Source organism: Dunckerocampus dactyliophorus, chromosome 3, assembly GCF_027744805.1.
Source record: "Dunckerocampus dactyliophorus isolate RoL2022-P2 chromosome 3, RoL_Ddac_1.1, whole genome shotgun sequence".
Classification (NCBI taxonomy): Eukaryota; Metazoa; Chordata; class Actinopteri; order Syngnathiformes; family Syngnathidae; genus Dunckerocampus; species Dunckerocampus dactyliophorus.
In genome coordinates this window covers 9791842-9817623 of record NC_072821.1, presented here as the reverse complement: position 1 = coordinate 9817623, position 25782 = coordinate 9791842, and the positions used below count along the sequence as shown (strand labels likewise).

At 39.2% G+C, this 25782-nt stretch overlaps 1 protein-coding gene across 4 annotated transcripts in view; it reads right to left on the bottom strand.

Moving 5' to 3' along the window:
- Positions 1-25782, bottom strand: part of LOC129178114 (CUB and sushi domain-containing protein 1-like) — a 493613-nt gene that overhangs the window by 341034 nt on the left and 126797 nt on the right. For all 4 annotated transcript variants that reach the window (XM_054769950.1, XM_054769952.1, XM_054769951.1 and 1 more), the window contains exon 2: positions 25361-25577. In XM_054769950.1, coding sequence (XP_054625925.1) covers positions 25361-25577 — 217 coding nt within the window. The remainder of the gene's footprint in view (positions 1-25360; positions 25578-25782) is intronic.

Sequence of the window (25782 nt, the reverse complement as noted above, 5' to 3'; positions counted from 1 at the left end):
CACGCAGAGCATTTATTTCCTAGCTTTTAATCTCAACGTCCAACTGGCAACATCTAGATGTCCGCTTCCATAGCAACAACTCAAGACCCCGAGCATCTGCAAAACCAATCAGTCATGATTCAGAGGTAGAAGAGAGTTCAAATGTGGCAAGAGGTTTAACTGCACTTTGTGAAAGTCCCACTCTGCCTGGCAGCATCAGGTTTGTGGGTATCCACACTCATGGCTCCAAACTCTTTTTGTCCTTCATACCGAACCACTTGATAAATCGACTTGTTTTTAGCACGCACTTGTTTGTTTTGTTTATAGAGGCGCAATGGACTTCATACATATAACGCCTCCTGAGCTTAATCAGTATCACAAACAAGTAAGTTATATAACGTGCATCTGTCACAATGTCTACAATGCAGCAGACAGCCATGGTTAACATACTTTAGTTCTAGAATGGGCTGGCTTTTAGTATATCTATCGAAGTGTCTCAGTTTGCACAGGACATTGGTTTATAAAAATAAATTAATAAAAACGAAATGGAGCTTGGCCCAAAGCCCAACATTGGCTCTTTTCCATAGCTAATGTGGGTGGGACACTAAAAAGTTGTGAATGTGAGAAATGGATATGTGCCAAACGCAGGCAGTGGCAAATTTCCTTATCCATAATCAGCAAACTCGTTTACAAAAGACTGTTTTAACTGAAAAGAGATGAAAATTGGTGCGGTGGCTGTCTGTGAAAATTAAGGATGACCGTATGTGTCTTAATTTAGGACATGTGGAAGTGTGTTACAGCCAAAATAACAATGGTGAATAAGAGCACTGCAGTAGGTTAGAATTGGTCAAATTTACTGTCTCACTACTGTGTTGAGTCTTTAATCACATACCACATACCCTAAATGGTTATATTATGCCTCTATTAACTGTCGTGTCTCCTGTACTTGCCATGTGCACGGCCTGCAAAATCAAATAACCATTGGGGTCTCTACAACACCAGATCAAAAAATATTAGCATTAACGCCACAAGATGGCATGTGAAGCATCATGCATGGTCAGCATCCAACAGCTTTATCTACCTCCGCGTGCTCTTTAAAATGTCGCTTGTGCTACTCAACTGTTGGTGTGAACCTTGTATGTGTGCATGTATGAAGTATGTGTGTTACACTTTCCGTACTCTCAGGGCATTGAATCGATTGCAAGTGGACTGTTCAGGTTGTCTTAGAAGATGCTTTGCCTCTCATCCAAGCAGGCTTCTTCAGTTCATGCTCAATGACTAGATAGGACAGTTGGAGTCTTAGGGATTGTTGCAGGATCTAAAGTATTTATCCTCTAAAGGCAGAGGCACGTCAAGACAACGGTTTTGGTCTTTTGTGGTGCAAAATGACAGTCATGAGTGGTATTAACTGGTATTAATGCTGGTTGCCCAGTTTTCTCCTTTCTGCTATTACAATATTGGTTCTGTTGTTGCTGTGTTGTGTAAGTATAGTTTGAGTCTATATCCTAAAATCATCAGACCAAGCAGAATAACACACCACTGTGCCACCCTTATCAATAATATAGTCACCAATGACTTTGATAACACAACTAGTGGCCTTCGAGGAAAAGGCTTCTTGAGGCGTCATCTGTACTTCTGTGAAGAAAGTGTCGGACGTTTCGCTCCTCATCCGAAGAGCTTCGTCAGCGAACTAATAAGTGCTGGTAGCTTAGGCCTTAAATACCGTAAGAGTGGGCGGAATTGGTGAATTCCGCCCACTCTTTCCTCGATGGACAACTCCTGTACGACTGAGAGCCTACACAGACACAACTAGTGGCCTGTTAATCAACGACATCAGCGACCATCTTCCAGTGTTTACGATTTACAACGAACATTATAATAAAAGACAGATGGAGGCCAAAAAGACCTTTCAAAGACTACTCACAGAGGATAGCATCAATGCTTTCAGGAGTGTCTACAGTGCAACAGATGTGGATGAAGCATATGAACACTTTCTCAACACTTATATGGAGCTCTATAATAAAAACTGTCCCTAGTGAGAAATGTTTAAGAAGCAAAAGAAAAATAATCAGCCATGGAAGACAAAAGGACAAAAAAATGCCTGTAAGAATAAGAATATTGTACAAATTAACAGGAAATGTATGATTCAACAAACTAAAGAAGCAGAAAAAGACAGATAAAAATAAGTTGACAACAATCTTGAGAGTGTGTAAGAAGGAACATCATAGTTACAGTATTTTATTCATGTCTAATATGTATTATTTTCTGTGAATATATCTACTATATTGGGAAATACAATTGTAAAGGTGACTATAGGGGTGTTATTTCATGTCTAGAGGGCTCTAATCATGTTAAAAAACATATTTAGAAGACTGTAAACATGTTTTTTATGCCACAATTACAAAAAAATTATCAATGTGTTATTAACAAACCCTACTTTGCGGAAATTCACTTATCACGGTTGGATCTGGAACCAATTACCCACGATAAACAAGAGATTACTGTATAGTTGTTAATGAATGACAATGTGATCAAACGTGTTGTACATGTTATGGATTGTAGTCAAGACCAGAGCACCCAAAGAAAACCCACACATGGAGGGGGTAAGCATGGAAACTCCACACTAAGAGGAACCCATAATTAGGTGTCCAGAGTGTTCCTAGCCAATTGAGGACCTTCTTGCTGTGAAACACCTCTGCCACCATGCTGCCATAAACAAATATGTTCAATATGTATATGAACTACAGAATTAATTTGTTAATTAGAGAGTTACATAATCCCACTGCCTTTACTGTATATGCCCTTGTGTGCTCTTAAAATCACTGTTTTTCCACATCCAATGGGCCTATTTCATCATCTCAATGATTCCCAACATACCCAACTGCACTTTATTGTAGTCACCACCCATTAATAAATAAACGATGTAAATGCATAAGTGCACAAAGCCTCGATCATTTGCATGTATATGTTTATCTCACACATTTTTACCACTTACACTGCTGACAGAGAAAGAAAGGATGCAGTATCTACACCAACCTTGAGCTTTCATTTTAAGTCACGTGCTCTGTCAGAGCAAAAGAAGCATCTATCCAAGTGCTATTAAAGAAAACAACCTTCACACCAGCATGCACACGCACAGTATATACAGTACTTGCATATACCTGCTAAGCTTGAAACACATTCTTAAACGTGTCAAACACTTCCAATGAAATACACCCTATAGGGACATCGACCAACACAGCGGTCCAACTGGAAAGCATCCATTGTAATCAAAGCAAGCTGCAACGTTGATCATGTGAAACACACTTATCCACACTGCAAATGTATTTTTTGACTCCTCTCTCTATGCTGCTTTGCGGCCCTCCAGGCACAAACTTGGCAAAAACTGCAAAGAGCTACAAATCTGTTCAAGGCAGGGCAGCTGTGCAATGTTCTGTTTTTCATTACATTTAAATGAATTGCATCAATGTGTATCCACAACCCAAAATGATCTGGTTAATTAATTCAGTACAAATTAATAAGGCCTACATTTCGAAAACCCTGCATAACTAGATAATCACTTGGCAAAAGTCAATATGCATGCAATGAAGCTGAACATGTGGAGCAATGCCGGAAATGTAAACAGAAGTTATTTCCCAGAGTGTGCTGTTCAGAAAAAATGAAGAAAACTTTTTGAAATATTAACAGCAGTGGCCATGATGAAAATAACACTGGGGAGGGAGCACAAACACAAACATTCTGTTTTTACAAAGATGATTTTCAGTTTTTGTCAAGTTTGAAGTTTGGAACACAGTTCATAATTGCCCCCGTCTTCCGGTTTAGCTAGTTAGTTAGTTAGTTAGTAAGCAGTACAGTAAGTCATTTATCGCGGTCAACTGGTTCTAGATACGACCATGATAAGTGAATTTCTGCAAAGACTGATTCTTTATTTATATATTAAATAATTTTGTGGTTAGGGCATAGAAACTTGTTCGCAACCTTCTAAATACAGTTTTTAACATGATCACAGCCCTCAAGACATGAAATGACACCCCAAAAGTAAACAAGCCATTTAAGACATAAATAAGACACATGCTTGTGTATGTTGCTATTAATGTGTTCCCTAAGGGACCTGAGTGAGTGGTGAACAGGAAGTGACATCCGGGGTTCAAAGTTCAGTTTCAGCAGTATCCTGCGTTTATATTAGAGATTTTTATTAGGGATTATTAAGCCTGTTGTGAGATAATTCAAACCTCCAATCAGAACCTGTTGTTCCGGCGATCAGGTCTGGTCCTTTTGTGTCTCACTGAACATGACACATTAACATTACTGACACCTAGTGACTAGTGGAGAATACTACATCACCGTCTTTGAAAGCGTCATTTGAATGCCTCGTGTATGTATTTTAGTTCATTTATGCTTGAAAATACTTAATTTCGGCAAAACATTTGCTTAAATTGACTATTAATAGGCTGAACTGCGACGTGGTGAGGGATGACCTGGACGACTAGTGGCTACACCACTGGTTTCCATGAAACTTTGATGTCACATAAACATAACATTAACCCTTACAATTTTGGTTCACATCAAAATAAAAAAAAATAAAATCTGTTTCCTCTAAATGGAACTGTCAAGCCCAGAAAGCAAATGGCAAAGTCTCATTCACACACTGTTCAGCACATGAATAATAAATTATGATCACTGTACATTTTAGTGGCAACATAACACTTTTTTCTACTTAGTAGTTCACCCCAGTTAGTACAGTCCTGTAAAGACTCTACATAGAACACACAGTAACATCAACAGAAACTTGCCGTTAATTTGTGCGTCAACATTATCTTACATCCGCTCCAGGTATAGATTGTGGTACTTTTGGTGTGAACTGTGTTTGCGTCTTTCATAACCCTCCTTGAGGATTGGCAGAGTGCTTTTATATTTTTCTTAATGAATACACTTACACTTAGGCTGAATCCCATTTCTACCCCTTAGCCTTTCCCCTTCGTCTTACCCCTAAGCACTTACCCCTCGGTTTAAGAAGAATTGGGACACCACTTAATTCTTGTGAACACGCAAAACGTAGGGGTAAGGGGTAAGACGAGTGATAATGGGTAGAATTGGGATTCAGCCTCATATACAGTACATGTAACGATGTGAATACAAATATTACTCTCCAACTGTTCTTTACCAGGATTTTCTACTGAAATATTTGCACATAGGTAAAGTGGCTAAATATGGTATATGCTCTTGTATTGGCTGTTCTTACGTAGTGCAGGTATATGTTATGTCATTCCGTGGAATCATTGTCTGGACGTGTCCATGTCTTCATTACATATGCACATATAGTTTGTGCGTACTGTCTGACTGTGTGCTTGGGCTGTGTGTATCTGCATTCTGGCATGTGTGCGTGTGTGTGTATGTGTCAGAACACAATGAAAAGCATATAATCCGGTGCTATGGGCAATATCAACAGAGGAACGACTTCACTAAAGTAGGGCAAGCTTCCCTTCCACACACACACACACACACACACACACTTGCACACCCAATCCCAGCATCACCAGTCCACTGTGTGGGGAGGGGGAGCATTATTTGACAAACCGTTCAAATGAATTCTCTTTGCTTCTGAGAGAGAGGGGAGCAAAGGAAGGATTAGAGGGAGGAAATGAGCATCAGGAGAACCCCTTTCTCCTGCTGCTGTCCTCCACCCTCATATCGGTCTGTCCTCTGTGTGTCAGGTTTGGGTTAGACTCCCATGACATGTCCTCTACATGCAGTTTCCTGTGTGACAATGTGTACAGGTGTGTGTGTGAGCATCAGTGCACACTTCTGACAAGGTGTGAACATTTACAAGCCTTTCAAGTCAAATACATACACCCGGCGGCCTTCAGAGTAGGGCACCTTTCCACACACGCCAAAGAGTGTACTTTATATGTACTTTAGTGCAAAGACAGCCACAAACATGCAAACGTGTCTGTGTATCAAAATGATTAAACACCTTTATCGTGATTTCAGCGGTGGAAGATTAGCTGACAAGACCCTCACGACAATGAAAAATTAACAAATAACTGTTTGTTTTTTTTTAACGCTCAGTCCTGACAAAAGTTAAATGAAACAAATGATGATAATACTTTTATGGTTATGGTATGGTATGTTATGGTAAACATATTACAAAGCACCTACGGTATGGCACTTTTTTTTTTCCAAGTTTGAAGAAGTGCATTGATAACAGCATACACAGTTTCAAAAGTTGGCTTCAAATCAACTCAGTTAGCAGTCCTTAATTACACCAAAGCTCTGTTTATTCTCTGTAATTGCCTTTTTATGTAGGCCAGACAAATCCATGCAACAATCTATGAAATTTTTCATAAGAAGGTTAATGTGTTTATGTGCAATTATGCAGAATACTATTATTGAACCTGGAATATCCCAACAGCTTTTACAGACAGCTGAGAGTCTGCTGCATTCTTTAATTAATGGAGCTGTCAGTGAAAGCTACAAGGTTAACTGTACGATATAAAGACAAACCACACAAACAGCATGTGAAAAATCTCTTGAATCTGATTTGATTTGCAGGTATGAAACATAACTGTTCAGAGATAATTCATTCTCCTTTGTGCTGCAGAACCATTGCTACCATTGCAACCATTGAACCATTGCTACACAATGTGCTCTCCTGTTTTGAATGTTACGAGTCCAATGGCCACAGAGTTGTTATCGGGACCTTTAGAATGCTTCAGATGAGGAATCCAGTCGACCTGAAGCGTGTAGATACTGGTATAAAATTTTTCACTGGGGTAGCCAAGGGGAGACCATTACTCACATAGGGGTGGCTAATACCTGAAATGTCTCGATGGCCAGTGGGGTGGCCGGAGAGAGACCAAGGGTGGCCACGGCCACCCTAGAGCTAATTCATGTTGGTAACTACTAAAAATAAGTCTGTTTTGTACTGTATATCCTAAACATGACCAGCAGTATTACTGACTGACAAAATACAGAATTGCAGAAAGCTTTTGTGCATACATTATAGACGTAGGATACAGATGATGTCAAAGTTTGCCAGTATTATATTAAAAAAACAAAAAACCCTTTGACTGAAATTACTTATAGTGGCAGCAATCTCAGCACCTGATAACGTACATCCAACATCTTTTGAATATTATTGGGTAGTAAAAGATTTACTGTCATTTTAGAGTACTCAACAAAATTGAGCCCACAAATGCTGTGATTCTCAGATGGTTATAAGGAATTAATTTAGCTTGGAGCAGAACACTTTGTCCTTCGTCTGTATATGTATTTATATGTTAAAGTATTTACCTATTTAGACTGCATGAATTATTACTAAGAGAGGACACCGTATTCCATTCAGATAAATAGCTTTAATCCTGTTTTCCGTACATATGCGTACAAGGACAAATGCCGGTATTCCACTGCACCGGCTCAAGAATATTTATTGTCATTGTGTGTTAAAATGAACCATGAAAGCTCATCCCTGTACTACTCTTTTTCATTTCAAGCATAGTACCCTGGGAATGTGAGAAAACCAAGCCACACCGAACACATCAGTCAGAACAGTAGAAGAAAACAATGTTTGAGAACGAGGGTCTCAGTTATTTACTTATTGCCATGTGCCACCGATATAATGTCATGATAAATATTTAATATACAATATACAGTATTTAATAATATATCAAAGATGCTTCATTGTGTGGTTTATGTTTTTTAAGTGCGCGGGAGTAGGGGGTACATGACTTCCAGGCAGATGTCTGATGGGGTACGCAACTGTGAAACGTTTGGGAACCACTGCTTTAGATGACACTAATGTATGACACCTATTGGCCTTTGAAGTGTTAATGAAAGTCAGATACGGCTTTGCCATGTGGACTGTCCAATGAGTTGAGCATACAAGAGATACCTAACCCAGAGTGTACAAGCAGATACACATCAACATCGTTTGGGCTGTTATGAGCCCACTGTTTGTGACCTCAAACTGAAACGAACTTGGGTTCTGCAAGAGGTCAATGATCCAAAACACACCAGCAAGTCCACCTCTGAATGGCTGGAGAAAAACCAAATTATGACTTTGGGTGGCCTAGTCAACATCCTGACCTGGATCCTATTGAGATGTTGTGGCTTGACCTTAAAAAGGTGGTTCATGCTGGAAAACCCTCCAATGTGGCTGAATAACAACAATTCTGCAAAGATGAGTGGACCAAAATTCCTCCACAGCGCTCTAAGAGACTCATTGGAAGTTATCGCAAATGTTTGATTGCAGTTATTGCTGCTAAGAGTGGCCCAACTAGTTATTAGGTTTAGGGGGCTATCACTTTTTCCACATGCAGGTTTGGATTTGGACATAATGTAAATAAAACCCAATTTTAAAAATATATAAATGGAAATATGACATTCTCTCTTTCTCTTTCTCTCTCTCTATTTATATATATATGAACCCATTAGCATTTGTCTTCTTGCTCGTTCTAATTTCATTCTTTTTCCATCACTATATTGGACTTTATCTTCCCCCATCAGCCATTTTTCAATTGCTCTCTCTGATCCATATCATGCTATTTGATCTCTCTCCCGCTCTCTCACTCTCTCACACACACACAGACCACACAATCAAAATTGCATTATTATCACATTCACATACCAGATATCAGTACTCTCATGAGACATTTCCCAACATATGTGGGCATTTAGGTGACATTGGTTCAAAGTTATTCAGTATTTAAAATCCTTGTTTCTCACTTCAAGTTATTTCTATTTTGCTCCCTGTTGTGTTTCCCTTGACCCTGAAGTCTTTTCTTTGCTTGGTGTTCTTTCTGTGTTTGTTTTTCTGTATGTCCCTACCTCTCCTACGCAGCTTTAGGTTAGAAAAGGTCGTAAAGGTTGGGGCACCTTTCAGTAGGACATAATCACCATGGTAACGTAGGGTGTTGTTCTGATATCTCCCATAGTAGGAAAAGATGTGAGGTTGTTGTAAGCAAAGTGGCTGGTGGGTTTATCCAGTGCTGTGTATCTCAATGTTTCCTTCAATAACCAAATATATATACAAAAGATGAGAAAAAGCTTCACACTAGGCCATTCTTACCATGCTGGACTTGGGCGCAATTTGCCCTCAGGAGCTTATAGACAAAAGGTCTGATGGACTGCACTGTGGGTCGGTTGCGGTGTCTTGAATTTTAGCCGGGCAGCAGAAAGTTCAAGATGCCATCTCTTCATCTTGCCAACATCCACACATCGGCATTCTCAATTTTCACTATTAAATAACTTTACAAGCTCACATCAACACTTCCCTCAGTTTCTAACTAACAAAACCCCACTATCACTGATCCTTCAATTACTTTGTGTCTTCCTTCTGTCTCATTTTATATTTTAAATTGACTGAAACATATAAATATATTTTTCATATAAAATTAAAAGTTGTGTTCCATGCAGGAATTTTGGATAAATGAGAACTTCTTTTGAAATACTCAATCTAGGTGTGTCTAATGTGACAAATCATCCAGTCAGATGCATCTGATTTAGCATCCGTCTGTCAACTACCATGACTCATCTCTACTTGCAGATCTACCTTACCCATTTACTTTTAAGTTATATCATCAAAGGCAGGACAGACTGCAGGCTGAAATATGCAAAGAATGCTGACTCATTGGCTGATATTACTGTTTTGGAGACTATAACCCACTCAAACAGCATCAAACTCATGAAAATATTTTTATGTTACCTTGAAGCACTTTCAGGGCATTGGTTGTTTCAGTTCAACATTTAGCCAATATTGGGTTTAGTTTTCATAAGATGTCAAACAATTCAGAATTTGAGCAGAATCTTACGAAAAAAAAATATGCTTAAAGTTGTGATCAAACGTTACATACACTTGTAAAGAACACAATGGCATGGCTCTCTTGAATTTCCAGTTATTTCTGCAACTCAGATTTTTCTCTGATGGGGGATTACGGGGCAACTGAAAATGTGACCAAATCTGCTGGGTCAAAAATATACATACAACAACATGAATTAGCAATTTTGGTGACTTAGAAAGTATAGGTCTCACTGGATACAAACGACTACAAACGCTACAACGGGAAAGTCAAAGGAATCTGTAAAAGCGAAACATTGACTTGAATAAAGTCAGGAAAGTCACTTGGAGCCCTTTCAAAGCAACCACAGGTCCCAAGAGTAACAGTGGAAACAACTGTTTTCAAGTATAACGTGCATGGCACTGCTTTGTCACTGCCACATGCAAGCTATCACCTGCTGCTGAGAGAAAATTGGTCAGGGGTGTAAAGAGTCAACCGAGAACCACCAAAAAGCAGATCTGCCAAAAATTAGAAACTGCTGGCACACAGGTGTCAGTATCCACAGCTAAGCGTGGTTTGCATCGCCATGGATTGAGGGGCTGGCGTGCAAGAAGGAAGCCCTTGCTCCAAAAGCGGCACCTTAAGGCTCGACTGAAGTTTGATGCGGATCACGTGGACAAATATAAGACCTTCTGAAGGAAAGTTTTGTGGTCAGATGAAACAAAAATCAAGCTGGTTGGCGACAATGCCCAGCAATATGTTTGGAGGAGAAAAGGTAAGGTTAACCCCAAGAACACCATGCCTACCGTCAAGCAGAGTGGTAGTAGTCGATGTTTTGCTGCCAATGGAACTGGTGCTTTACAGAGAGTAAATGGAATAATGAAGAAGGATCACCTTCAAATTCTTAAAGATAAGCTAAAATCATAATCTCGAAGGTTGGGTCTGGTTGGGTGTTGGGCGTTCCAACAGGACAATGACCTCAAACACACATCAAAAGTGGAAATGGAATGGCTAAATCAGGCTAGAATTAAGGCCTTCCCAAAGTCCTGATTTAAACCCCATTGAGAACATGTGAACAACGCTGAAGAAACAAGTCCATGTCAGAAAGCCAACAAATGTAACTGAACTGCACCAATTTTGTCAAGAGGAGTGGTCAAAGATTGCCAGAAGCTTGTGGATGGCTACCAAAAGCGCCTAATTGAAGTGAAAATGGCCAAGGGACATGTAACCCATATTACCATTGCTGTATGTATATGAACCAAACTTCATGAATGTTTTTGTGACAAAGAAGTATCTGTTTCAATCAGTCTCCGAGAGAAAAATCAGAGTTTTAGGACTAACTGGAAACTCAAGAGAGCCATGATATTATGTTTTTCACAAGCGTATGTAAACTTTTGATCACAACTCGTATATCTTTCCTTTTTGTGACCGTTATTCCAAGAAAAACAATAAACATTGCATGTATTGCATTTAGGAATTGCTAAATGTGACAAAAGAAGCATCAATGGGCAGATTGTGTTCAACCTCAGAGGTTTCACTGCGCTCAAAACCTTTCCTTTCTATCTGCACGCAGTCAGTAGATGAGTCCTTTGGTAGGCCTGAAAAGCTGGTATCGCGGGAATCAAACACATGTCGTTTTAAGGAAAACTCACATATAATAGCCCCCTGAAAACCAACCGCAACACCTACACGCACATAAGTCAACCACTGAATAGAACGTTCCAATTATCCACAATACTGGCGGCCTACACAAGCAAATTTGACATTTCAATACACCCACCTTAGTGTAATCCAGTTCCCTAACATTCGGAAAATCTGCATATTAAACCTCTGAATGTTTTTCAGGAGTCAGAAAATAAGCAAACAATCATAGTTTGTCTGAAAACATGCCAGCAAGTTTGTGCACTCTATTGGGGAGCGAGAAACAAGAGCATACGTCAGCAGCATGACAGATGGGAGAGAATTGGATGGTGCAAAAATAACACCCTGAGCTCATATTTATGGATTCCCTGACAAACTATTATTGATAGTTTTATACATATCTTGTCCACAGATTCAAAACTGTGCTGTACAGTCACTACTGTTGTCCAGGAAAGAATACATTTTCCAGTGGCTGACCTTGAATCAACATCCATGAAATGCAGTAAACAAAGGCAATGGCAATTTGTGTTTGGTATGTTTATTTCGCTTTTTTAACTATGCTTCTTACGAATACAATTATACAGTCGGAAAGCCTGCTTAAATGATGCCCCGTTTGTAAGGAACATGCACTTGTGGGATGAGAAGCATGAGTGCATACGAGTGCACTGCATCCATGTAAATTGTGTCAAATCTTTACTACCTATGCCAAACAATTTATACTGCTGTTTCTCTTGTTTTGGCTGTCAGTACTTTCAAGTGCACAATCAGGTGCTTGATGGTTGTGCGATGGCATGGGGCTGGATCTCTATCACAGGACAAACATGGCTTGAGACTAGAGACTAGACTAGGGTTTTACTATATAGTTTGACTAGTGTTTGTCCCACTTAGTCTTTGAGCATGAACTGATGAAGCCTGCTTGGATGAGAGGCGAAACGTCTTCGAAGACAACCTGAACAGTCCAGTTGCGATCAATTCAGTGCCCTGAGAATACAGCGACCTGTACAAGTTACAATGGAATGCATCACATAGTACAATTTGCAGTTCCACATGGCCAAAAGATGTAGGAAGAAGCAAAGCTTATTTAATCCTACCCGCGTCCGTTTCGCATCAATTGCAATACATTTATTCACTTGCTGTGTTTCATATGTGGTCTCCTTAACACATAGAAAAGTGATAAGGTAATGTAACAATGTGGTAATATAATTGTCAAGGTTTTAATGTTGTCATAATAAATACCAATCATATATAATAATCAGTTTAATAATAAATAATAATCAATACAAATAGACATAACAGAACAAGTTCAAGACTCTTCTTCCTTGTATTTTGTAAACATCAACTGCTTGTATTGTTTCTTGAAACCCTCATTTTGGAGCTTTGGTGAAATGGGCATACTTCAGACATAGTTGCAAATGGTGATTAATTAATTTGAAAGCTGTGATTAATCTAATTAAAACGTTTAATCATTTGATAATAGACATGGAGAAAGGGTAGTATTTAAAAAAACTCAACTTCTTCCTACTCCTTTTTAGACATGTTGAATTGTGCAAATATAACCACATGATGCTCCTTGATGTAACTTGTTAAGCATGTCTGAATCAAATAAACCATGTAATACATACCGTGCATGTACTGTATTTAAAATATCATTTAATGGCGCAATGGCTCAAGATCAAAATAACTCTAAAAGGAAGTTTTTGTAGAGAAGAAAATATTCTTCATTTCATTTTTTTAAAAGGAGATATTTTGAACCTCCATTTTGCAAATTTTCTCAGTGTAAATTATGAAAAACTGATGCACAGATTAAAGAGTGTGAGAAAAGAGAAACTGACTTGGTTTTCTTGTGAAATGAAAGCGTTTCCTCTCACTACTTTGATGTATCTGTAAAAGTAAAGAGGAGGCTTTTCAAACTGTTTTTTTTTATTATATTTTTTTTTATTTTATTTATTTTACCAGTCAGCCTTTCTACCTTGATTTATCTGAAACAAACACATATATTTTTTTTTCTTTCTGTGTTTCTGGGGTGTGTTGATTTCATATTCACAAAAAACCCAAAGGGAGCAAAAACCAGAGGATAAATCTTAGCTCAGATGTTCTAAAAATGACAGGCAGCCATTCAGTCAACCGGTTAGTCAGTAAGTCTCGCAGCAAGGAGAAGGAGAGTGCCAGGGGCGTGGTGTCTAAATGCCTGCGCGCATTACGTTGTATGATGTATAAGGTTTTGAAATGCAAAGTATAAATCAATTGCTATGCCCACAGGATAGCATTAAATAAGAGGGTTGAATTCAGGTTGGTACAATGGACGTGGCTGTGCCTTGTAAACTCCTCCCCTGTCACGGCTTAATTTAAAATGGGTGTTATAGTGTCATCGCCTATTTATTTACTCTGCCTTTCCTATTTGCTCTTGGCTCAATCCTTTCTGTGTGGAGTTCCAGGCTTCCTAGGGATTTGACAAATTCCATACTCGGTAAATAGATGTGTATCATTGGCGCTGCAACATTTTAATCGATGAATTAATTCATCAATGAACCGATTGATCAGCAACTACTTTGGTATTCGATTAATTGTTGTTTACAGGTAATTAAAAATGTAAATATCCTCTGATTTCAGCCTCAAATGTGAAAGTTTTTCATGTCCTTAGTCATCCATGAAAGCAGACCTATTATTTTTGTGTTTTAAGCGAAACAAGATATTCACACACATCTGCTTTCACTTTGGAAAACAATGATCAAAATTTTAACTATTTTCTGATATGCTGCGGACCAAACCACTTACTGTTTGTGTTTGTTTCATATTGATTTGGTTCACCTAGGCCCTAAGTGATTAAGCGACTAATTGAAACAACAAGCTTCAAATTAGTCGGCTAAGAAAATAACTATTAGTTGCAGCCAATCAATTATGGAATTAATAGTTTATTTTCATTACTCTGAATATGTATGCGATTATGTCATCATATAATTTCCAGGGGATTATAGCTCGGTGATGCAGTTCATACAAATGGTTGGAGGAGGATAAGACCAGAAGGTTGGCTGTTCAACTTGTCAATCTTCCCAAATGTTTTCTGGGATACATCGCCCACTGTGTGCTCTCACACAAACATCTTAGTTGCCATGGCAAGTGCCTTAGAAGTCTTGGAAATATTAATGTTTTTCCGTACTTGATTTTCCATTTTCCATACTTTTCCAGACCTGGAAATTCATCAGATTGTATACTTTTCCATAGCATACTTGCGTAGGAACCCTTGAGTTTGCATATTCTCCTTGTGCTTGACTCTAAAAGGTGTGAATGATCCACCTGTCTGTATGAATCAGTCAGCTTGGAACGGCTTCCTTCTAAACTTGAACAGGATGAGTAGAATAGAAGAAAAATGGATGCAAACATATCGTGTTAGTTCTTTAGACTGTAGATAAACTGGACCTGATGCAAAACTAGTCCTGCAGGACTGTAACTTTAAATCAATAATTTGAAACTTAGTTTGCCTTAAATCTCATCAAATTTGAAGTCCAACCAACAAAACTGGAAAGCAAACTCTGACACAATAGTGTAGGTTAGCCGGCTATGTTTGGTTTTGATTTTTGTGATACACTTATTATACTGCAGTGTGTCTACAGATTTGCTGGCCTTCCAAATGCCAAACTAGTAATTGAAATGTTTTACTAGGGAAGAAACCTTAGAGTACCGGTAACTCAATTTAATTAGATTTCTCAGTGAATTTGACTTTCTAATCCGTGTAAACTGGCTGTCAAGTTAGGAGCACATTTATAGACATGTTTGTGTGTACATCTGTGTGTGCATGTGGAATAAGCAACTTATGCAATCAAAATGGGGCTTTCATACGTCAACAAGACAACCTTGAGACCACTTAAAGCAAATCTCTGCAGCATAGCATAGTTTTCTACAAACGATTTGTCAAATGGTGTCTCAGGTCTTTTTTTACCCTTCTCTGACTTCTGCATTCATCTCTACCTCCTGTCACCTCTCTCCTGTCTCTCAGCATTAACAGGTGTCTGGTGCGGTAGGAGGCCTGCTGACATAAATATTCTCATCAGCCCTACATTCGACTGCTGCTGAATCGGTTCCAAGCCTGCTCCGATGACCCTCTATTCCACTTGAAGTCATTACAACTCTTCACATTTAAGAGTTAAATGCTCTACTTGGATCATTAACAACTACGGTGAAGAAAATTTACCACTTATTTAGCAAATTCTGCAATCACCAATTTATCACTGGGCCTGGACATAGATTTTAGCAACCATTTGTATTACTGTACAGTATATCGATACAATGTACAGCTTGTATATAGTAGTATAGATTTACCTTCTGCTGAAAATGAGTCAAAACACATCCATTGTGGTGTAAATAGCTGGCAACACAAGTGAGTACCAACAGAATCGTGTCTTTTCAGTCAAGCATGGCAGTGGTAGTGTAATGGTCTGGGGCTGCACGAGTGCTGCCCGCACCGGAAACATGAAGGAAAACATCAAGTCCGACGTGTGCTGTGACAGTGGGAAGCAGAGCATGATCCCCTCCCATGGGAAACTGTCCCGCACAGCGGTTTTCCAACATGATAAAGAGCCCAAACACACCTCCAAGATGACAAGGGCCTTGCTGAGGAAGCTGAAGATGAAGGTGATGGAGAGGCCAAGTATGTCTCCAGACCTGAACCTGACCTAAATGTATGTTTCCAGACATGATTCAAGATTTGGAATCAGCGATTTAGATTTTGAAGCCCACGTTGAAACATGGTTAGTTGATGAATTCAAGCATGTATCTAATACCCATCTGGCAGCATCCACGCACACTTTTGTCATCCTGGTCAACTCTTAACATCATGTGGAAACTGCACTTAACTTTGTGATGAGCTCGTGACAAGTGGAAGCAGCTTAGAGAATTATCAAGAACACAATACGACATAGGCAGACGGACTGAACTACCAAGCGCACAGGAACTTAGTTCGACTAGCTTTCGGATCCTCCTTGGGTGTGCATGTGTGTGTGTGTGTGTGTGTGTGTGTGTGTGTGTGTGTGCTGCGTGAGTCCTGTGTTGCCCCTGGGTGTCTTTGTCTGCATGCTTCTGTGTCTCCCTCCTCACCCAAGCATCCTACCTTCATCCCTCCCCTCTCTCTTCATGTCGCTCCTTGCTTCCCTAGCGGTTGTCTTGGATTAGTTCCATTGCCTGGTTATCTAGTGTTGGCCTATTTTTCACAGAAAAGTGTGGGTTTTACACTGTACTCAAAGGGAGGGGGCAGTAAAAGTTTGACTATGCTGAAGTTGACTAGAAATATCTCTGAAAAAGCTTAATCTAGAATTGCAATCAGACATTCAGACAGATATTAGCCATTATTTCCTCACTGTCTTTATTCTACTCCCTCCAGCAAAGACAATGCTTAACAGGAGCCAAAATCCAAAGGAAAAATTCTAATGAGCAAGTCTCAATGTGAGTGACGAGGCTAAAGTTTAATGTACAATACCATGAAATTAGAAATGCTTTAGTGGGTTTTGTGCAGCTTAATGATAATTATTCCCACAAGCTCCAGTAGACACAGAGGCTAAATATGTGTCCTGTAGCTTCCGAGCCTCCACAAAGGCTTCCATTGGAATTAGAGCCGAGTTCAGTCTTATTCGCCATGCAAATGAAGAAACTGACAGTACAGTGTAACCTCAGCAGGGCACAGATCATACAATTTGGATTGAAGCGTTTGAGAAAAAAATTGGCTTTTTTGTGTCACTTATTCCAGGCATCATTGCTTTTACGTTTTACAGTAGTCACCACAATTTTACACTTAAAAGTGAGATGCGATGCACATCTATGACTTTTATTACAGTCTCCTTCTTCATAATTAAAGTTAAGTGGGTGTTTAATTGTTTTAACATATTAATGGTATGGTGGTTAGCTAATTGTTAAAAATGTTGTACTTGAAACATAGCCTGTAAAGCTATTAAAGGTTTTACAATGGCAACCATTTGTCACTGTAATGCTATAATTACATTTCCATTATTTCTCATAGAAAAAGGTTTGATATTCACACAAATTGGAAGCGGAATGGATTGTTCTTGACCTCAGAGGTTGCACTGTACTGCTGGGTTGTGACGAGGTGACCGAGAGGCAGTCCGTGTCACTTCCGCTATCACGCTTGGGGGACACATTCAACACAAACACATAAAAAAACTCAGTATGTTTCTACAATTGGCAGATTAATGCAAATAAGCGCTGTCGTCTCCCATTCCGAAGGTCCTGTGTTCGACCCCGGCGTGGGCAGCGTGAAGCAGACGGGTTACATCAACACTCGTAGTTTTAGTAGATGATTTAATCTAACCTAATTATTGTAATCAATAGAAAGTCAATGGTGATAATGCAGTAATACAATACTCTAAAGAAATAGAAGGCAGATGAATGTTGCTCCAAATAAGCTGTCAGAAGCAAAAACAGGTCCTCATGACGTCAACATTATTTCAGTGCAGGTAGTGTCCTTTTCACAGTTCATTCTAATAAACTAATCCAGCCTGGGTACTGTAGTTACCGGTATGAAATAAAATATTTATATTATCATATACTCAAAATGATTATCCTTCCTTGTTCACTACATGGTAAAGTTACACACATCATTAGTGTATAGTGTATCTTGGAAAAACTGCAATATAAAGACAGATGCCATTTTTACTGCATATATAAAGGTGTATCCATTGGTAGCTTGTAATGGCCATAGAAGCTTCTAAATCACTTGGATTAAATACAGCGTTACTTATTACCATAAATCGCTGCTCTCCATAATTAACTGTGTCATCGAACGCGGTGCTTCATCGCACATGGATACAGGTGCACACACACACGCACGCACACACACACACGCACACACACACACACACACACACACACACCATTGGAAATATAATATCATCCTCATTGCCATCATTTCTACATTGGGAATTGACATGTGAATATATTCACTTTTCACGATAAACCGTGGCTCAATAAGTGAAAACAAGCTAATCTTTTCCGTTCTAATTAGAACATATTCACTCACATTTCACCTGAGGAAAGTTAGCTGGTCATTAAAAAAATTCCTCTGCACATGCAAGAGAAATGCCTCCGAAATGTACAGAAAGTCGAAAACCATAAATAAGTGACTTGCTTCTGATTAAAGTAAAAGTAGGGAACAATGGCTTTTGGCCTCCCCTACAGTCGAGAAGCAACATTTACTTTTAAGCCATTGTGGTAGGGCAAATTAACAACAGTAAATTTAGATTTGATTGTACAAAAACAAAAAAAAAGCTGACTACTTCTCCTAGTGACCAGGCTTGTCCACCAATATTATAGAGTTCACAAAAGAAGGTGATCCAACGCTGTCCTCCTTACCAGCCGGTATAATGTGATTTCCCATTATCATTTGCTTTAAGTTAAACAACACATCACTTGCAAATTTAACCCAAATGTCACATTCTAAGCATTGTTACTATCACAGCCAATACACAAATTATTCTACAATAAACTTGATTTTCAAAGCAAACTATGTCAGCATAAAGTTTACAAACAGAAATACCCCACTTGAAGTCACCCCTTCAATAATTCACTGTGGGAGAAGTATGAGCGATGGTGGCAGTAAAAATTGTCTACGGTCAGCTGGATTTCACTCAACTGCATTTGATGTGAGCGGGGACAAGCTTTCAGAGTGGAAATGCAATTGAAAAGTAACTTTTTAAACATCTTCCTCAGCATGTTCCACTTTTTTGCAGCCTAGCCACACACGGCATGTTCACAAAAGTTTCACATCAATACAGCACCAAAAAAAAACATTCAGAGGAATTTGAACTTGGACGTCTGCATTGAGTTGTATGAGGTACTCCACGGGTGACCCTCAAAAATGTTTTGCTTTGGACCGCAGGCGGATCATGATTTGTTTTACTTGCAAAGAAAACAACAAGATAAAGAAAAAAAGAAAGGATTGTAACAGATTGGGTCGATGTTTGCGGCAGTTGTCGTGCGTTAGTGGATGTTCGGTCAGGTCACAGTTGTTGCTTCTTCTTAATATGCATAGGTCTGTGAAGACGCCTGTCTGGGTGAGAAAGTGGCAGGTGAATGGTGGAGAATCAGAAAGTGAGCGGGGGGGGTGCGTGGTTTTATTAAATCAGGTGCATCTATTTGCGGTTTTGGGTCAGTTTGTTGTACTAATGGGTGTGGGGAGGATGCACTGGATCGTGAAAAATAGACCTGTGCAGGAGTCTTGTGTTTGTTAACTTCCTGGGTGTTTGCTGTATGGAAGTGGTTTTTCAGTTGACAAAAAAGCAAATAAGAAATAAAGATGTTCACAATGCTGACGTCATTCATCAAGATGAGTGGGATGAAGTGGATTTACTGCTGCTGATACAGAGCTGGGGCCAAAGCGGAGTGGCCTCAGATGTACTGTCAAGTCCACTTGTCTTTGCTATAGCAGAATTTCCCAACAGTAGGTCTGAGAGCAGTTGCATGTCTGCAGTCGGCTGATATATCTGTGCTGCTCTTTGAGAACCTTGACAAAGCAATCAAGCTACTCTCATTTGCGTCCATGTCAGCACAAATGATGTGCTTATGTCAATGTTGACAAGAGGCAGGCTTCAAGTCCAACATGCTTCCGCACACAAACCAATGAAATAAGAGAATTCAGGCTGAGCTCAGATCACATTTGACTGAGATGCATGGAATTAATGTGAAGTAATGGTATTTGAATAAGTTCATTATGTCGGTAAAGAAACATTCAGATGCAATTTGGTTTGACATGAAAGGTTTACACACAGAAGGGAACTTTTTCAAATTGGATACATTTAACTGACTTTCTCCGACATTGACTATGACTGTCATGTGCAGCCTTCTTTTTCACTCAAATTTAATTGAACAAGCAAGTGTTAGCTGGCCACACTGAAAATAAATAATTAAAATTAAAAAAGGTAAAATTACAAGTAAAAAAGCAGCCAATTAATTGACAAAATGAATGTTTAGTTTTTTTTTTAATTACTTTGGATTACATTTAACAAGGCGGATTTGAAAAAAAAACATGAATGTCAAAATTCAGTAAATTTCCCCGCTGTGGGATAAATAAAGTACATACAATACAATTCCCACATAATGTGAAATACAACAGTCTGAGACAAGGAGTCACTGGCCGTCTTTGTTGCTGCCTTTCTCCAGCTATATATTTATTGGGTTATATTATTAAATATGTGTTTAAAACACTTCTGGACGATGACTGAAAAGAACCAATAAAAGGGGTGATTTTAGCCAGCCTTGCAAAAGTGGAATATGTCACTAATATGTATTTGTATGGAATAATCATTTCATAAAATATAATATACTGTACAAACCCAATAGGCCTATCCATCCATATGCAGACCATAAAAGCACACGCCGACACAGACATACTGCAACCTCCTTGGTAGAGGTAATGATGCAATATAAAATAGGATGTTGCATTGTGAACTTGGATTATTGGGTATAAATTGTAAATTGCATAGTATGTATGAACAGAGTCATCTAATTACACATTACAACTTAATAGGCATCCAAGGGATGAACTTGAATAGCTCCTGACATCTGGCTGAAGCTGGAAAAACTGGGATGTGTGTGCATCTAGCACCACGGAGAAGTGGAGGAAAGAGGCTCGTTTGGACGCATGCTGGAGTTGATCGGAATGAGCCTGATACCTCACAACTTCCAGTTTAGTCACTTGAGCTAAACGACACTTGGAGTGGATTCGCTCGAAGAGAGGAGCTGAAGTCCCGAGGTTCTAGAAACAGCCAATAATGCAATCACCATGCTGGTATTTTACATCTGAGTGCTTGTACGACTTTTGGACTTGGTGTGTGCGGATGACTTTTTGGTTGTCAAAAAAAACAAACTCCAAGGCTATTAACACCAATGACACAGTCAGCAAAGTGGTAAAGGGTTGCAGCTGTCACCCTAGATAGAACGTGTCTTCACCACATACACCGGCTATGTTGACACATACAGCATTGGCTGGTGTGTCATCTCTGTCCACATGAAGGCGCCTGTGCAGGCTCGCAAAAGTATGCTGGAGTAAAAATGGCTCTATAGCAGAGGCTCTGTAACTCAGAACAAATGTAATTTCTGGAAAAATAACAATAACTATCATGGAAAATATCAGAATCATTTGCACCATTCTAAAGGATCCTTGTAACTCTTTGCATCAACTCGGACATCATATTTTCTAGAGTGACATTGTGGGCAACAAGGGGGTCTGGGTGAATGTGTGGGCATTCATTTCTAGAGGTCCCACTGTACAAGTCATCCATCCACATTATCAAAAGCTGTCCCAATATCTAACGCCCACAGGCCTGAAATTAAAAATGCCTAAGCCTGAGGCTGGAAAAAGACCAAAACAAGGAAAATATACAGTAAATAAATCTTAAACTGTAAGTCTACTGTATGTAGACATGGACATGGACTTAATTGCTGCTGTGTTTTAAATGTAAGCTTTGAAATGACTGAGGCTTCTATTTTGAAAAAAGTGACATAAGTAACACCTGAAAGTGTAAAATAACCAGAGTTCATCACAATGGAACGCCTGCTTTCAATGAGAAGAGAACAAAGTGGTGTCAAAAAAAAAGAGCATCTGCAGGAATGGATGTGAAAATTGCTCCAAGGGGGCAAGCGCAGGTGAGCTGCTGGTAGACTTAAATGTAGTGTTGTCGCCACACGGCCGTACTTCACTCACTGGACACTGTCGGCACAGCTGTCAGCTCACCTTGCGTGAGGCCGGCACACACAGCAATGACTGGTCCAAGATCTCAGCATAATCATATTTTCAATATCAGTGAAATAACAACCATCGTAGATTGCATCTCCCCAGGTCACTGGTGTGTGTGGGAATGCCGGGAAGAAAAGCTCCGACTTGCTTGGCAGCACCTTATGGTTTGCGTGTATAAATCTAGTCTATTGTTTTTTTCTTCACTTACAGCAGTCTTCCCAGTGAGGTGTGCAGGGTCGACATATGGCTTGTAGCCTGATTAAGCGGTCGACATACTATTGGCAGAAGATACTGATGAATGACGTGTAACCGCAATGAAGCATACAACAACAGCAACCTTCATTTTTTCCCCCTCTTATCTCGATACCGTACATTCAGAACGGGATCTGAATTTTCACTTTGTGGCTCAGTTAAGTCAGCAGTCTTTTTATTCCTCTCTGGCAAACCAATAGATAGGTATTCTTCTCACACAGCCACATAATAAAGCTGCTGGATATAACACTTTAACAAAAAAAAAAAATAACACCACTGTTTTCCAAAAAAACTGCACCACTAAGCTCAAACACTGTGTGCTTTCCCAGCTCGTCCCTCCTACACACAAACTCTGTGATGAATAAGCTCCCCACAGCGAGCCAACTCTGTGGACGCTGCTCTAACGACCCTTCCTGCACTGCAACAAATCACCAAATACTGATGCTTCCAGTTCAGCAATGCCTTATAACTTGTTGGGCATTCTGGCCCCAACGTGTTAATGATGAAAACATTGGCATTTTTGTAGTTTGTTTATCCCATATGGAAGAGAAGTGGTCACATCTAAGGCTACGAAGTGTAGGAATTTTATTAATCTATTTGAGAGTACACAATTAGCAAAATAGTGTATCTGTCATTACCATGGCAACCTCAGATCAACGGCTTGCTAGTCAAAATTAGATAACATTATTTAATATACAGTTTGCTTTTTTTATATTGTGAAGTAAAAAACCTTGAAATTTGTTTCAGTGGCATTTTATTCCTTGCCATATACCAGTGGTTCTCAATTATTTTCGGTCATGCCCCCACTGGGGGACAGAAATGTTTTCGCGCCCCGCGATTTGAAATATTATTAACAAACTGATCATATCTATTTATTTATCTGCATTGTACAAAGTGAACTCGAAAGTGAAACTAGAGAAATGCAACACAGTGGCAGGTTGCCATTGTGGCAGGTCTGCACTAATACTGAAAGTCCTCTCTGCCTCTCACGCCCCCCCCACCTGACAGTTCACCACGACACCCCGGGGGACCCACCGCACTATTTGAGAAGCACTGCCATATGCAAATATTAATGAACTGCTATTTTAGATTTGATTCATTTTCATACATGAAATGATCTTGTTCCTCATCTTAAGTTTCTTCATACAGTGGAACCTCGGTCAGCGTCCACCACGGGTTAGCGTCTTTTTCATTTAACATAGAAAATGTACGCCAAAATGTTGCCTCAGTTTGCGTACATTTTCCAGTTAGCATACAATATGGTGCACATGTTGGCATGTTATTAATACACTGTGTGAGTCCAACTGGGTTTTTAGTGCATTTTTATCACAAAAGGTCCTCGTTAGCAGCCTATTAGTTTACTAGTACATAGGGACATGAACCAGAAGTCAGCTTTATCACCCGTCTATGATGTCATCAGCAGCTGACGCTGTAGCTCTTTGTTAACTAACACAGTTACAGTACGCAACAAGTCTCAAACACAAAACCCGTTTTTATCGTTGTACAATCATAGTTTTACATGTATAAAACAATTCCAAATGCATATAAATGACAAATCAAAAGGCAACATGAACATTTAAGGTTACCTTTACCTTCATTGAAGACAAGATTGTTGAAAAGACACAATGTGGCAGCAAGATGAACACGGGCAACAACTTCACGTTTTGTCATGAGTTTTTGTTTATTTATTATTGAATTCAGCAGTGTTTCTCACCTTCTTTATCAAAATGCTGGCACTTGCAACTTTCTTTGGCTCCATTTTGGGTTATTTTGCAGCCATGATCAAAAGAAAAGCAAAGACTTCAGGTGAGAAACATTAGTGAACTCAAAAAAACAACTCATGGTAAAAACAAGAAGGTGGGGTCCGTCTTTGGCACCAATCACGTGTTCAATGATGGTAAAAGTAACCTTAAATGTTCATTTATCCCTTTCAGTCATAATTTATATGTATTTATTTGCCTTTAGAGCTGTTTTCTGCATTTAAAATTATATATTATAATTGTAAGATTATAAAAACATGTCTTGTGTTCACATTTTTGGGGTTTCAGAAACAAATTAACTGGATTTACATTATTTCTAATGGGGAAAATGTATTCGGTTAGAGCAGGGGTCACCAACATGGTGCCCGCGGGCACCAGGTAGCCCCCCACGACCACATGAGGTGCCCGCAAGCCTGCTTTTCATTCAGGTTTTCAGTTAATAATGTGATAACACTAGAAAGAAAAGTATTCTGAAACATAAAATATGAGTTGTGGACACCAGCATTTTGTTCATGTTCTGGTAAAACAAGCATATTCGCTTTGTTTGGGTTTAAAATAAGCTCTGAAAGTAAATGTTACAAAAAATGAGTAGCTCTTGGCCATTTTCATTTTCTAAAAGTAGCTCTCGCAAGAAAAAACGTTGGTGACCCCTGAGTCAGAGTATGTTTCGGTTAGAGTGGGACCTTCTGAACTGGATTAATGACGTTAACCAAGGTTCCATTGTAGAGTGAATTGTGTTTTTAAAGGCATTTGTTTTTGATTGTTCAATAAAAGTATATTTGCTTAGTTTGACGTCTATAAAAGTGTGTCATGACTTAATGCGGGTTGCAAAATGAGACCAATTTAGGGCTGCTGGTCTTGGAAGACCAGTCAAAAGCCTCTGATTAGCTCTAGCATCAGTGGTTTTTAACCATGAAAAAGCATGGTGTTTTTGACCATGAAAATAATTAGCATAATGTGTCCTATAGTATATTTTTGCTGTCAAACATGCATTCATATTTAACCGGATCATAAACTGGGTGTAACTTCCCAACTAAGTATCCTGTAAGTATGAAGTATGTAAGTATGTACAAATTCCAGCTTTGTTCAGAAGGAGATTGTGTGCAACACAGAATGTGTGTCAGTGTGGGAGATGACACCTATCAGGTTAGACTGACAGCATCAACAGGGAAGAAGATCAGACAAAAAAAAAAAAAAACATCAAAATCTCTAACCTCATTTTTAGGTTCCCAGGCAATGGTTGTCCATCATATACAGACACGATATCAAAGTCTTCCTCTAGTGCCAGCGTGACGAAGGTGAGCTGGATCCTGTTTCGCTCCCCTGTTATTATCAGCCACGTACAGTTGGCGTAGTTGGGATAGCCGTGGGGGAAACCGGGCGATTCTATCGTCCCATTCAGGCCTTGGATTACGCCACCGCAAGATTCAGCTGGAAGAAAAACATACAAAAAAATCAGGTTTTGATTTTGGATTTTTAGTCTTTATATTATTTTATAGTTCAGCTCCAAAATTTAGCTGTGTATTAAAGATACAGAGGGAAAGTTTTTTTTTTTTTTAAATGATATATGCAAATATGAATGTTATTTATAATTTTCATAAATGTGTCTTCTGTCCTTTTTGCACTTCACACACAT